At 35.0% G+C, this 13,230-nt stretch overlaps 1 protein-coding gene across 11 annotated transcripts; it reads left to right on the plus strand.

Annotated features, from left to right (window-relative positions):
- Window positions 1–5,013: 5,013 nt before the first annotated feature.
- On the plus strand, window positions 5,014–9,679 carry LOC104106464 (two pore potassium channel a-like). Of its 11 annotated transcripts, none has more exons than XM_070199512.1 (5): window positions 5,014–5,143; window positions 5,248–5,313; window positions 6,659–7,785; window positions 8,662–8,741; window positions 8,839–9,164. In XM_070199512.1, exons 3-5 carry the CDS (start codon window positions 6,866–6,868, stop codon window positions 9,024–9,026), a joined length of 1,188 nt encoding a protein of 395 aa, XP_070055613.1. In that variant the 5' UTR covers window positions 5,014–5,143; window positions 5,248–5,313; window positions 6,659–6,865; the 3' UTR covers window positions 9,027–9,164. The 11 variants fall into 11 exon arrangements, with proteins under 11 accessions (XP_070055613.1, XP_070055612.1, XP_070055616.1 ...); XM_070199511.1 differs by having other exon boundaries at window positions 5,014–5,054; window positions 5,215–5,313; XM_070199515.1 differs by having other exon boundaries at window positions 5,042–5,060; window positions 5,215–5,313.
- Window positions 9,680–13,230: the final 3,551 nt, after the last annotated feature.

The following is a 13,230-nucleotide window of genomic DNA, read 5'->3' on the forward strand; positions in this document are numbered from 1 at the left end:
TTTTTGGATTTTTGAAAATTGGGGGCCGGAACCGATGAGGTTTACCTACGTATCTCACATCCGGTGAGAATCAGACCCGCGTAGTTCGGTCAAAATTGACTATGTTCTTCTTCTTTTTTTATATGAAAATTAATCTTTAAAAACCATATGCACTAAATCACATCATTTTTTCTCTCTTCGTTCAACCGATATATGCTAAAGTCGGTCGACATGCAAGCCTCCCAAATAATGCAACAAGTAGCACATAACATGACATAATGGTCTCAACAAGGTACCTGTCCTAAAACAGAACTCGGCCCATGAGTCGAGCGCTGCTAAGTCAAATGCACATGATGCAAATAAAGCGTAGCCTACTAGGGATATTCATTGCTTGTGGCTTGTTCTTCTAAGTTTGTAAATCCTAAAGGCGATGGTATCTAGACCTGATTTACCCGGGCGGACAACCCGAGCAGAGGAGCGTCAAGCATTAACAGTAGTAGAACAGCACTGGCTAGCTAACGACTCTCCCGCCTAAACATGTGTGACTAAATCCTTCACCAGAAACTGGTAGGCTAACTGGCTTTATCTCAAGATAAAAATTTTGTGATGCTGGTAGGCAAACACAACATAACTAATTATCAGAAAACTCAGTGGGATGCGAGAGAGGATACAATTTATATGTACAGTTCAACAATATCAAAACAGTAAAAAGTGGACAAGTAGCACATTAGTCCCAAATAAATCACAATATATACAAAAATTAATAAAGTCAATGTACAAGCTCGAATTCTCGAAGTCCCCCGCAGAGTCGCCAGAGCTGTCACACCCCTTTTTCACCCCACAAAATGATAAATATGTGCGTTATTGGATTGTTGTGGGTTAAAAAGTTTTTCCAATTAAAGTGACAATTTGAAATAGGGATTATCTTATTGTTCAGAGTCGCCACTTGGAATTGATTTTCGGGTGTTCCAAGTCACCTTTTATTTGAATCCCTAGTCAAAGGAAAGTTTGACTCTATTATTACTAGTCTGCGAAAACAAAGTCCAGGTAAGGAATTCTGTTGACCGGGGAGAAGGTGTAAGGCATTCCCCGAGTCCGGTGGTTCTAGCACGGTCGCCTTATTGACTTAAACTTGGCTTAATTATATAATTTATTAACATGTTTAAAAACCTATAGTGCATTTAATCGTTTACCGCTTTTAATTAATTAACCACTTTTAGTGTTTATGAAATTTGTTTGATCAAGTCGCGATGTCGCACACTCATTTTTTTTTGTACACGTTGCGAATCGCGTCATGTGAAACACACCCGCGATTTACAACATGTTAATTTTTATTATTATTTAAAGTGATGGTCGAATCACGTGAAACGCACACTCGACTTGGAGATTACGTATCGTGACCATACAACGGGAACCGTACCCATGGCCACGATAATTTATTAATCGCGCTTAAAGCAAGCTACGCATATTCAAGAGTTTAACTAATTTTTCTAAAACTTGTTTGAGATTAGAGGTCCCATAACTTGTGGAATTAATGTGTGGATGATTTGAGTCCAAATTCATAAACTGCAGGTGCATCGTTATTGAAACCCAAAACTGGCTTAGGACAATATATCAATGTGACAAGAGTCTAGCACTAACTAAAATCATATATTGTTCATGCCATTATAGATTTAAGTGCACACATAGTACATTAATCCAGAATCCATCCTTTTTATTTTATTTGTCATAAACAATGTTGTACTACTGCAGCATGGTCAGATTAAAACTAAACAAAATGAAATCATAAATGAAACTAAATGCATATAGCAATAGATATATAAAACTTTATTATCAAGCATATGAACTCAACATTTTACAAATCAAAGGCTTGAATTCATGATCCAATACCTGATTGTGCAGAAAACAACTTAGGAATGCCAAACAAAGGCCAGAGAAGTAGTGATTAACAGATTCAGCAGTGAACAACAAGATTCAAAATACTGTAACAAAGTAAAAATTAAAAAAAATCGACCTTCAATACAAGAGTGTGGCCTTGTTGCTTTCGAAACACAATAGCGAAACAAAGCTCGGACCTCGAACGGAACAGAGCCAATTGACCATGAACCCGACTACGACCACGAATCAGGATTCAGGAAAAGGCTATACCAACTCGACTATATTTGGACAACCGTTTCGGGTGTAAAAGGGTCGTTTCAATAGAGGTTTGTGGCTGGATTTCGAGCTATTTCGTAGCTTGTTTCACTACTTTTGGTCAGATTTTTCAACAGATTCGCAGCTGATTTTGCTGCTCTCTAACGCTGGATTTTGGGTGGTATTTTGCAATTTTGTTTGCTGCGTTTTTCAGCTGATTTCAGCAGTTTTTAGCTTGTGCTTGGGGGCTGTTTCGGGGCTGATTTGGATGGTGTTTAATGGAGGTTCATGGCTGCGTTTTCGGGCAGATATCCAGCTTCTTTTTTGGAGCATTTGAGGTCGTCTTTGGAACTGGATTTCCAGCTCGTTTTTAGGGGTGTTGAACTGGAGAAAAGTGACTGTTTTGGGGTGTTATCGGCAGCTGTGTGGACTGGTTTTCAGCTCGTTTTTTGGGCTGTTTTCAGCTCGTTTTTGAGCTGTTTTGAGGGAGTTTTGGGGCTGGATTCATCCTCTTTTTTTGTGTGTTATGTGTGTGTTTTATAGTTGAAAATGGGGTATGAGGTTTGTGATAGGAGACAAGCATGGGGGACAAGGAGTGGGGAACAATGGAGAGAGTAGGGAGCAAAGTGTGGGGGGACAAGCATGGAGGACAACAAGCATGGGGGACAAGGAGTGGCGAACAATGGAGAGTGGAGTAGGGAGCAAAATGTGGGGGAGACAAAGCATGGGGAGAAAGAAAAATTGAGTGGGAACACGCCTGGAAAGCGAAAAATATTCAAGCACGGTCAAAAATTAGGTGCTCACACTGAGAAAAAGTTTAAAGAGTACGAAGAGATTTGGGTTAGATTTACTCGTGCCCTACGTAATTTAAGTCCACTGCATCTCGAATAGGGATGCATGTTTTTAGTAGTCACTGCAAATAATTGAATTAGACGAAAAATCTGCTGAAATTTTTCGATTGGAATCTAAATTTTAATAATCAGATATTGTATTGAAATTTAAATTATGAAATATTTAAAATAACTCTTCAATAACAAATAAGTATTTTTTCGACCAATATAATATATTATAAAATCAAAATTGTGTACCCGACTTAATGAGTTGAATTTTCTAAAAAATCACATAAATATTATATTTAAAATTAAAAGAAAAAAAAGTGTAAGATACATGCAATAGATGAATTCTGAAAAAGACTGTTAATATTATAATAGAAGAAGTAAAATTATGGAATTCATGTTAAATTAAAATTAGAATTCATTCTTTCAACCAACTCAAACAGATATAGTGTCTTAGTTTTTGTGTGTATCTGTAATTGATTTTCATTTAAGTTGGGATCAGATTTAAGCTACACATTGACGGAAATGTTGACTAATCTACTTTTATAGAATGGAGTTTCTTTTTTTATTGAATAGCTAAATAAAATCAACGGAAAAGGGTCAAAATTGTCCTCTAACAATTGAAAATAGCTCAAATATACCATCCGTTTGTTTTTAGTACCAAATTTATTCTCACCGTCTAAAACTTGGACCATTATTGCCCTAAAAACTAACGGCTGTCACATCAACTTTTGGACATACTTAAATATTACGGAAAAAAGATTAAAATTGCCCCCCGAACTATCGAAAATAGCTCAATTATATCCTTTGTTTGTGTTTGGTACCAAATATGTCTAAAATCTAACGGCTGCCACATCAGCTTTTGGACCTATTTAAATATTATAATCATGTTGACATGCCAGTACAATATGACCAAAAAAAAAACCTTCTCCGCCCGCAAGAACCCATTTTCTGCGAGGGTTTGCTGCATTTCCCGCAATGAAGCACTTCAGGTGGCCTGCTAGCTAGGCCAGTGAGGAGGGGAAGGATTAGGCGGTTGACTAAAAAGTGTATCTTTTTATGAGGTTTTGGGTCTAGATCTTATTTGCGGTCTGTCTTCTTTTCTTTTCTGTTGATGAAGGCTGGAAGTGGAAGGATATAGTATTTTAGAGGATGGTCTCATTCTAATGGTTTTCGAGTTTTTTTATGAGAGTTGTTTTTAAAAGGATATATCTTTGCAACTAATTTGTGACCTTTTTGAGCTATGAGCTTGGATAGCTAGCCATGGGAGTACTACAATATGTAGTTTTTGTTGTTCTTCACTATTTTTTCTTGATAAGATTTCTGATTTTAAATGATAAAAGTTGGTATTTTATTTCTTGTATAGTATATTGAAATTTTTTACAGATTTATGAATCTTAAGAATAGCCCAATTAAATTTCTCATAATAAGATTGGCGTAACTTTAATTATTTGGAAGGAGCAACACTTAGATAAGTCAACGAATGAAAATGGAGAAAGAAATTTTTTCCATGGGAGCTTTTGTCAAGATGGAGGACCGTCTGTTGGAAATAGACTTTTGTTGTTCACATGAGCTCATGTGACGGCCGTTAGTTTTTAGGGCAGTAATGGTCCAATTTTTAGACGTCAAGGACATATTTGGTACCAAATACAAACGAAGGATATAATTGAGCTATTTTCGATAGTTCGAGGGTAATTTTGACCCTTTTTCGTAATATTTAAATATGTCCAAAAGCTTATATGGCAGCCATTAGTTGTTAAGGCAATAATGGTCCAATTTTTAGACGGCGAGGACAAATTTGGTACCAAAAACAAACGGAGGAAATATTTGAGCTATTTCCGATAGTTCGAAGACAATTTGACCCTTTTCCGTAAAATCAATAATCTTCATTTCATGAACTTAATTATACTTTTTTCTTAAATTTTATTTTGTAATTCAAATAAAGTTTCAACATAATAATTTTATATTAATTGAGGTGGGGTACACGCGCAACGCGCGTATGTCTAGTTAAAAAATAAATATGGGAAGGTAAACCACATAGAGGTGAAAAAAGAGTAACCATATATTGTTGAGAAATTAGAATCAATTGCAAGCGTCCCATAAATAGTAGGTGTAAGATTCAAGACATGCATATTGTTTCCCGTGATTCTGTTTGTCTATGGTGCCTTTAATTTAACTACTGGATTCTGTTACAGGTTATTTTGATCCAAATTTTGTAGCCATAACTAAAAAGAACCTTTTGTTTTTTCCTTGTGAAAATTTACAGACTTTGATTTCTTGCTTTCTGTTCATCCAACAGAACAATACAATGCATGCATGGATTTGAAAAGGGTAAATTTGATGAATATGATAGTCTTAACCTAAGGTAATATGACCCTTCTCCATCTTTTATTTGATTTAATTATCATAAGAATCTAGGGGATGATGTATGCACAGGCAGACCCCGAAATTTGAAGATGGTGGGGCACATGGGCGGACTGCTCAATCGGTGTCCCATCGGACTTTTGATTTTAAGAATTTCACGCAAAATATATACGTGTTTTCAACATACATCAACATATATATATCTAAAACTTTTACCGAGGTTAATGGGGTGCGGTGATGTATGTAGATTTATAGGTTTGTGGGTGCAACTCTTAACATAAAAAGGCATATTCTTTTGCAATTTTATGTGGATTTCTTTGTTTCTTGTTTTGAAGTTAGATTTAAAAATACTCAAATTTGTTGGATTCCTTACACATTCCATTTCTCTGTTCTGAAATTAAATTTTGCCTTCTCTATTGTTCAATTTTTTGACTTTTATGGGCTTGAAAATCTCTCATTAATGAATATGATATCATTAGAGCAAGTTTGTATTAGCCTTCATCAATATAGATCTTCAGATGTTCTAAGGTTAAAAAAGCATCCTGGTGTACTAAACTCCCGCTTCTCGCTATGCGCGTGGTCCGGCCACTACAAGGGTCTATTATACGCAATCATACCCTACATTTTTGCAAGAGGCTGTTTCCACGGCTTGAACCCGTGACCTCCGGATTAAATAACAGCAACTTTACCAGTTACGCCAAGGTTCCCCTCAGATATTCTAAGGTAGGTAAAAAACAAAAAAGAAAATTCGTGGTTTGCGAATTTGAAGACAATGTATGTTTAAGCCCTCGACGCGATATGTGGGTTATTAAGCGCACATTCTGGGTTTTAACCTTGTTGCAGACAAAAACCTGATATTTAAGTAGATAGGGCAGAGAGTTGGGCCCAACCGTATGCCACTGGCCCTCGGTATTTCTTTGTTATAAAAAAGAGTTGTATGTGTATGGAACCATTTATTAACTTTTGTGAATGAAGCCCATATTGCAAGGACTGAAACTTAACATGGATCAATAATGGGTGTTATGAACAGTACGCGATCTTGAAATACTTAGGTATTAAGTTTAATAGTTGAGATTGATATCAAAGTTAGTCACACAAAAGAACGATTATATTTATGCCTCTGAGTTTCAAATGTATGAATTTATGTTTTTGCCTCGTATTCTGCTAGAAATGCCGAGGGTCTATTGGAAACAATCTCTCTACCTCCACGCGGTAGGGGTAAGGTCTGTGTATACACAACCCTCCCCAGACCCCGCTATATGAGATTACACTAACGTTGTTGTTGTTTGCCTCATATTTTGCTAGAAATGTTAGTTGATTATTAATGTACATTATCCTGATTGCAGTTTGATTTGGAAGCATGTCCTTTTGCTGTCATTAGAGGCGGACCTACGTGCTATGTTGAGGGGTCACCGGACCTCGTAAACTTCGGTAGAAATCTTGTATATATATGTTATACCTTGAAAATGGTTAATTTGAATTACTTGGCACCCTCTAAAAGTCTTTAGGTAGCACTGATTGAACCAAACATTGTGCCCCGTCGCGTTAAAATCATGGGTCCGCCTCTGGCTGTCATGGATAAAGGTGATGTTGAACAACCTCTACTACGAGGCCATGTAAATTCTTCGATTCGATTTAATGATATAAACTCTTTTAAGAGAAGGCGAACACAATCGAGCAGCAGTACTTGTAATATCAGTCATATACCACAGACAAATAATGAGGAACTGTTTCATTCCTCTGAGTTCATTGCTACAGAGAGATTTAGACTCAGGTCTGTACTCTTATTTTTGGCTGCCTATATAGGCATCGGAGCGATTTGCTTCTTCATAATCAGGCATCAAATCGAAGGAAAAAAGACTAATGGAATTCTTGATGCAATATACTTGTGTATTGTTACAATGACTACTGTCGGATATGGTGATCTTGTTCCTAAAAGTATCTTAGCTAAGCTACTCGCGTGTATATTCGTCTTCACGGGCATGGCTCTTGTTGGATTTGTTCTAAGTAAAGCAGCAGATAGTTTTCTTGAGAGACAGCAAATCCTTTTTCTCAAAGCCATAAAAATGAGGAAAAATTATAGCAGTTCAAATGAGGTCCTAAAAGAGGTTGAAACGAACATCGAAAAGTATAAGTTTTTAAGTGCATTGGCACTTCTTGTGGCACTTACTATACTTGGAACAATTTTTTTAAACCAAGTTGAGGATCTGAGTTTGTTTGATGCTTTTTATTGTGTTTGTGCTACTATTACTACTCTGGGATATGGAGATAAGAGCTTTTCGACAAAATGGGGGCGTTTATTTGCTTCGTTTTGGATACTGTTGAGCACGATTTGTTTGGGTCAGTTATTTTACTCCCTTGCTGAATTATACACAGAACAAAGGCGAAAATCTATGTTCAGATGGGTTCTAACTCGGGAGTTGACAAATTCAGATCTGCAGGCTGCAGATCTTGATCATGACAGTGAAGTGAGGTAAGTTGTTATTTAAGTTCTTACTTCGCGTTCAAAAGACTTGACGAAAGATAGAGCATAATGAAATAAAAAGATCTATATAATCGATAGCAATAAGTTGAGTATATGCTTTAGTCATGTTAGTACGTGTACGTTCCTATGCTTGGTCTTTTAGCCCTATCAGATATTTATAGCTGACCCCAACTCGTTTGGGACTGAGGATGTATGTTGTTGTTGTTGTTGTTGTTGTTGTTTGGCGTTTAAGTTTTTTGGGCTATATCCTAATCACTTTCATTTTCTTTATTTAGTGCTGCAGAATTTATTGTCTATAAACTTAAAGAGTTGGGGAAGATAACTGAGGAAGATATTTCTGTAGTAATGGAGAGCTTCAAAATGCTTGATGTTGATCATTCAGGCACATTGACTGAAAAGGATATTGCATTATTACACTCGTCTCGATCCAAAAGTTGATAATCAACCCCTTTAATAGATCTGATTTGATTAAGTTTTTGTCATAGATCATAGAAAGATTCTAACGATGACTGAAGCCTCTATCTTGAAGGGACGTACATGTTCCTGCGACTCAAATGAGTATTCTTGTTTATACAGTTACGGCTATAAATACTTTTTTTTTCGTATTAACAAAACATCCCCTTTTTCTTCGTCCTGAATAAACACAACCCCTACACATGCACACCTAGGAGCACCCCTTCATATCCATACAAGACTCGAGTAGGCGAGCCAAGGTGTTTATTGCTCTTTCCTTGCAGCTATTTCACTTTAGAGATTGGTTCACAAGTACAACCTTTGTAACTTCATGGTATACTCATGGATTGATCATTATTTGAAAGGCTACAATATATTAACTGCCGCTGTTTTCTACTCCTAATAGTTTAGCTTGATCAAGATCAAATCTATTCATCAAAGAGCTTCTCCGATTGATGAAGACATTTTTTTTCAACCGGGAACAAAACAAGGTCGCCTTGCTACTAATAAGTTAGTACAGTTATTTTATTATGATTCGTACTCGCCAGAGCCTTGGCGTAACTGGTAAAGTTGTTGCCATGTGACCAGGAGATCACGGGTTCGAGCCGTGGAAACAGCCTCTTGCAGAAATGCAGGGTAAGACTGCATACAATAGACCCTTATGGTCCAGCCCTTCTCTGGACCCCGCACATAGTGGGAGCTTAGTGCACCGGGCTGCCCTTTATTCGTACTCGCTGGTACACAATACCTTTGTTTGCATGTATGGAATTGCGTAGTAATGAAAAATCAATTTGAATGCTTTGCAATTTCAATCCTATGCACTTGCTATTTGGAAATGTATCATAGATATACTCCATAACCTGTGACAATTTCAAATTATTGGAGAATATAAGTTAAGGCATGTTAAATTTGAACTGGATTGAGACAAGCGTTACATTTCCAACATCATCTTAGTAGTTCTTTAAACTGGACAAGAATGCACATTATCAATCACCAACTATAAACTGGACACCAGAAACCAAACTTTCAGATTAAAATCGCCAATCGAATATCAGAAGTCTTCCAGTTGCTGCTGGTACCCTGCAAGAAAATTCAGTAGTCCTTCACTCTCTTTTTGATTGGAGAAGTCAACAGCTAATGGTGATATTTTGCTGAAGGAAAGTATTGTGATCAAAAGTAGAGTTGTAGAGAGGACAAGAGGCCAGAAATAAGACAGAATGTTAGCAAAGTTAGGTGCCAAAACAAAGAAGAAAGTAAGAACAAATGATGCAGCAAATAATGTGACAATATGATTCTTGAACTGAAAAAGCTTGGTAAAGATTTCCATGGGGTTTATTTAGAGTTTCAATCAAACACAAAATGGACTTTCTGAATGAAAAGGAGGGAGAGAAGCAGAGGTTTTTGTCTTTGCCAAGATTCTTTGTTCAAAGTGACAAGACTTTGTTTTGGCTCCAAATTGTTTCCAAAAGCAATCCTAATCTTTGATACCTTTACATTCAGTTTTATCTAAATGGATTGTGTGTCTAATTGCCTTAGATTTCCTTATGTTGAGGGATATGCTAAGATTAAAAAATTTATGAGAAGGGGAAACCTCTCAACTTAGGCTTTCAGAGATATGTTTAAGGAATGTTAAGATCACAATCATAAAAAAAAAAAGGCAGCTCGGTGAAATAGGCATCCGCGTTTATGCATGGTCCGGTGAAGGCCGCACCCTAAAGGGTGTGATATAGACAACCTACCCTAATGCAAGCATTAGTAGCTGTTTCCATGGCTCAAACCCGTAACCTATAATCACATTAAGGTGGGCTGCTTCCGGCTTACCCTAATGTTAATCACAATCATGTCCCTTTTAATATTGCATATTGAAAGTGTGGACTCAAGGAAGGCATAAAGCCATAACTTTGAGCTTTAAAGGAAATTTTGAAGACCAAAGCAACTACTAGAAATTCGATACAATCAGATCACTTAATAGGTAATTTGTTAATAATATTAATATATGATGCGAAAGATAAAAGCTTACAATGGTGTATTTTGACAGAAATCTAGCCTCAAAACAAGAAAGTTTCATGAGATTTTTGCCTTCAAAGCCTAAAAAGGGGTTTTGACTCATTCAATTTCTTTCTCCCTACCAAAATTTATTATTGGATGGGAAAAATAAAAGTAGAGAATAAAGGGAAAAAATAGGGAGAAATTAAAATAAAATTCTATGATAATGTAGAAAGAAAGTGATAGCTAGCTCTAAAAAGATAAGTCTTAATTTGGAGGTTTTTGGTGAGATAGTTTAAGGATATATACACATCAATACCTACTACAAAGACACTGCCCTTGATGTTAATTGTGTTAGTCCATTGATAAAGATTTGACCCTTTGACACATTGATATAGTGCATATATTCAATTACATTAATTATCAACTAAAGCACCATTAATAATCCAATACCATTGCTATTAGTGGCTTGTAAATAAGCAAACCAGAAAATGATTATCTTCTAGAAAATTTTGAAAATTTGAAATTCTTAGAGTTCAATATAGATAGGATCTATTTCATTATCAGTCCAGTTTATGGGATCATTTTCTTTTAAGTTTTTTTTTTTTTTAAATGATCTATTTTTAAATTTGAAAATAATTTAATTTTGTATTTTTTATTTTACTCTTAATGAAAATTTTTTATAGTCACACAAAATGTTATGTCATGTCTTAAACCGCACGTTTCAAAACTTTTCCGTTCTTTCGTTAGCTTTATTCCCAGTTAACAAAATCACATACTCCTCTGTTTCAATTTAGATAACACACTTTTCTTATTAGTCTGTTCAAAAAAGAATGACATATTTTTATAATTGGAAATAATTTAATTTTAAACACTTCATTTTACTCATTTTACCTTTAATGAAAAGTTTTTATAACCACACAAATATCATGGCCCCACAAAGCTTTTACCCTTTAAGTTTTTAAGACCACAAGTTTCAAAAATCTTTTATTTTTCTTAAATTCCGTGCCGAGTCAAACTATCTCATTTAAATTGAAACATAGAGATTAAAATGAAACAAATTAAGTACTAGTTTTTTTTAAAAACAAATTCAGCGGAGGGAATAGAGAGAAAACAGAACAAATTAAGTAGAAAAAGAAAAAGATTATTTTACTTAAATACTGCAAATTTTAGACCATACTTAAATATAGTTTGAATCTTAAGTAATTGGTTTTTAACCGTAGAGCGAAGAAGAGATACTAACATGACTATTTGCGTGAAGTCCTAATTAGGCAAGAAAAAATATACTTAAGGTACCATTAATGGAGTGATACATAAGTAATATAAAAACAGAAAGAGAAAAAAAGGGATAGAAAAGAAGGATGAAATTGTTAGGAATTCAATATTAGAACCGAATCCTTATCATAATTTACCTACTTAAAGCTAATTATCAAAAGATATTATTAAATAGAAATTATAGAACCTTTACAACTTAGCTTGAAACTCCTTTGAGGTCACTTTCAGAACTTTATTTTTAGCAAAAACTTCTTTGCACCCGATTATTTGATGTGATGAGAATATATAAAAGAAATATATATACTGATACATGTGATTTATCTATTGATTTGGTGTAAAAAAACAGTGAAAATAAGTTTTGTATCTCATAAATACTCTTTAATTTTATCACCTAAGTATGATTAATTAATGTGTAGTGTCACCTTATTTATTACTTAATTATAGTAAAATATTCTAATTTGGTGTAAACATACACAAGTTCAAATTCCAGTGGAGGCAAAAACTATTACTAGGTGATTTCTATCTATTTTTCAAGATTTGGTGGACAGAATTACCAAATACATGTTGCTAGTGGAGGTAACATGTATCCCGTGAAATTAGTCGAAGTGCATGTAAGCTGGCTCGAACACCGCCGTTATAAATTGTTTTTAAAAATTGTAGTGAGACTCTCTTTATTCTAAAGGTGTGTTTTCTTTTGCCTCACCAAAACATTGATCATGTACAGCTTGAATATTGCCATTTGCCAAGTGTCATCCACCTATGAGAAGCTTTATATAATATATCTACAAGGGAAGTATCAGTATATGGTTTTTTCTTTGCCCAATTGCTCTTATCTTCAATTATATTCTAATCATTCATACTTAAAAGCAACTCAGTTTGTTTATGTACTTTAAAGCAAACTCAGTTTAAACCCTTTTCAATTATATGTTTTCAACACCTCATTCTCTTTGTATTTTATCAATGATTCCATGATTTTAAGGAGTGTTTAACGCTCAAGCGATTTATTTACTTCTCAAGTAGGAAGTGCTTTCCATCAATATTTGGAGATTATGTTTGGAAAATATCACATCAATATTTCCCTTATTATGTAGCGATGTGGTGGGATGAATAGTATCCTTCTGCTCTTAGACGTCTCAGAATCGAGCCATGAGAATGAAGAATTTCTGGCAAAAAGCGTTTTCCCCTTAAATGATATAAATGACACCAGGTAGCCACTCTAAAAGACTGTTATTTAGGAATTAGTCAGTGTGTTCAAAATTTCAGTTTTTCAGTTTTTCAGTTTAATTTTTAGGATAAAAATGTTCTGAATTGTCCTGAAGTTAAGATTTTTAGTTTAAAATTTCAGGACTAAATAAATACTGACTAATTTCTAAATAACATCCCGAGAATGACTATTTATGCACTTGCCCCCTTAAATAACACTATGCTGCGAGAATCTGAAATAGTCAGACCATATGTTTCGTATACTTAGATGATGGTTAAACCAAAAATATCTATTTTCCTAAAAGGAAATAGGGACAAAATAGAAAAAAGAAAAGAGCTCTATTTTAGAAATGAAACTTGATTACCTACCACCCCTTTTCTGCTTAAGGAAAGCTTCAAAAGGCAAAGTCCAGATAAGTGTAGGACAACTTAGTCTTTATTCCCTAGAATTTGTCTTGTTTAGTTTAATTTTCACTTACTTTTTGCAATAATATTTCTTGTACTCCATTTTTTAAA

Source organism: Nicotiana tomentosiformis, chromosome 4 (genome assembly GCF_000390325.3).
Source record: "Nicotiana tomentosiformis chromosome 4, ASM39032v3, whole genome shotgun sequence".
Classification (NCBI taxonomy): domain Eukaryota; kingdom Viridiplantae; phylum Streptophyta; class Magnoliopsida; order Solanales; family Solanaceae; genus Nicotiana; species Nicotiana tomentosiformis.

What these genes read in the sequence shown, in the direction of transcription:
- LOC104106464 (XM_070199512.1), top strand. Translation starts at nt 6,866, where the DNA reads ATGGGTCCGCCTCTGGCTGTCATGGATAAAGGTGATGTTGAACAACCT. An exon ending in GATCATGACAGTGAAGTGAG is followed by an intron (nt 7,786 to 8,661) that starts GTAAGTTGTTAT and finishes CTAATAGTTTAG; the next exon opens with CTTGATCAAGATCAAATCTA. An exon ending in TCAACCGGGAACAAAACAAG is followed by an intron (nt 8,742 to 8,838) that starts GTCGCCTTGCTA and finishes CCATGTGACCAG; the next exon opens with GAGATCACGGGTTCGAGCCG.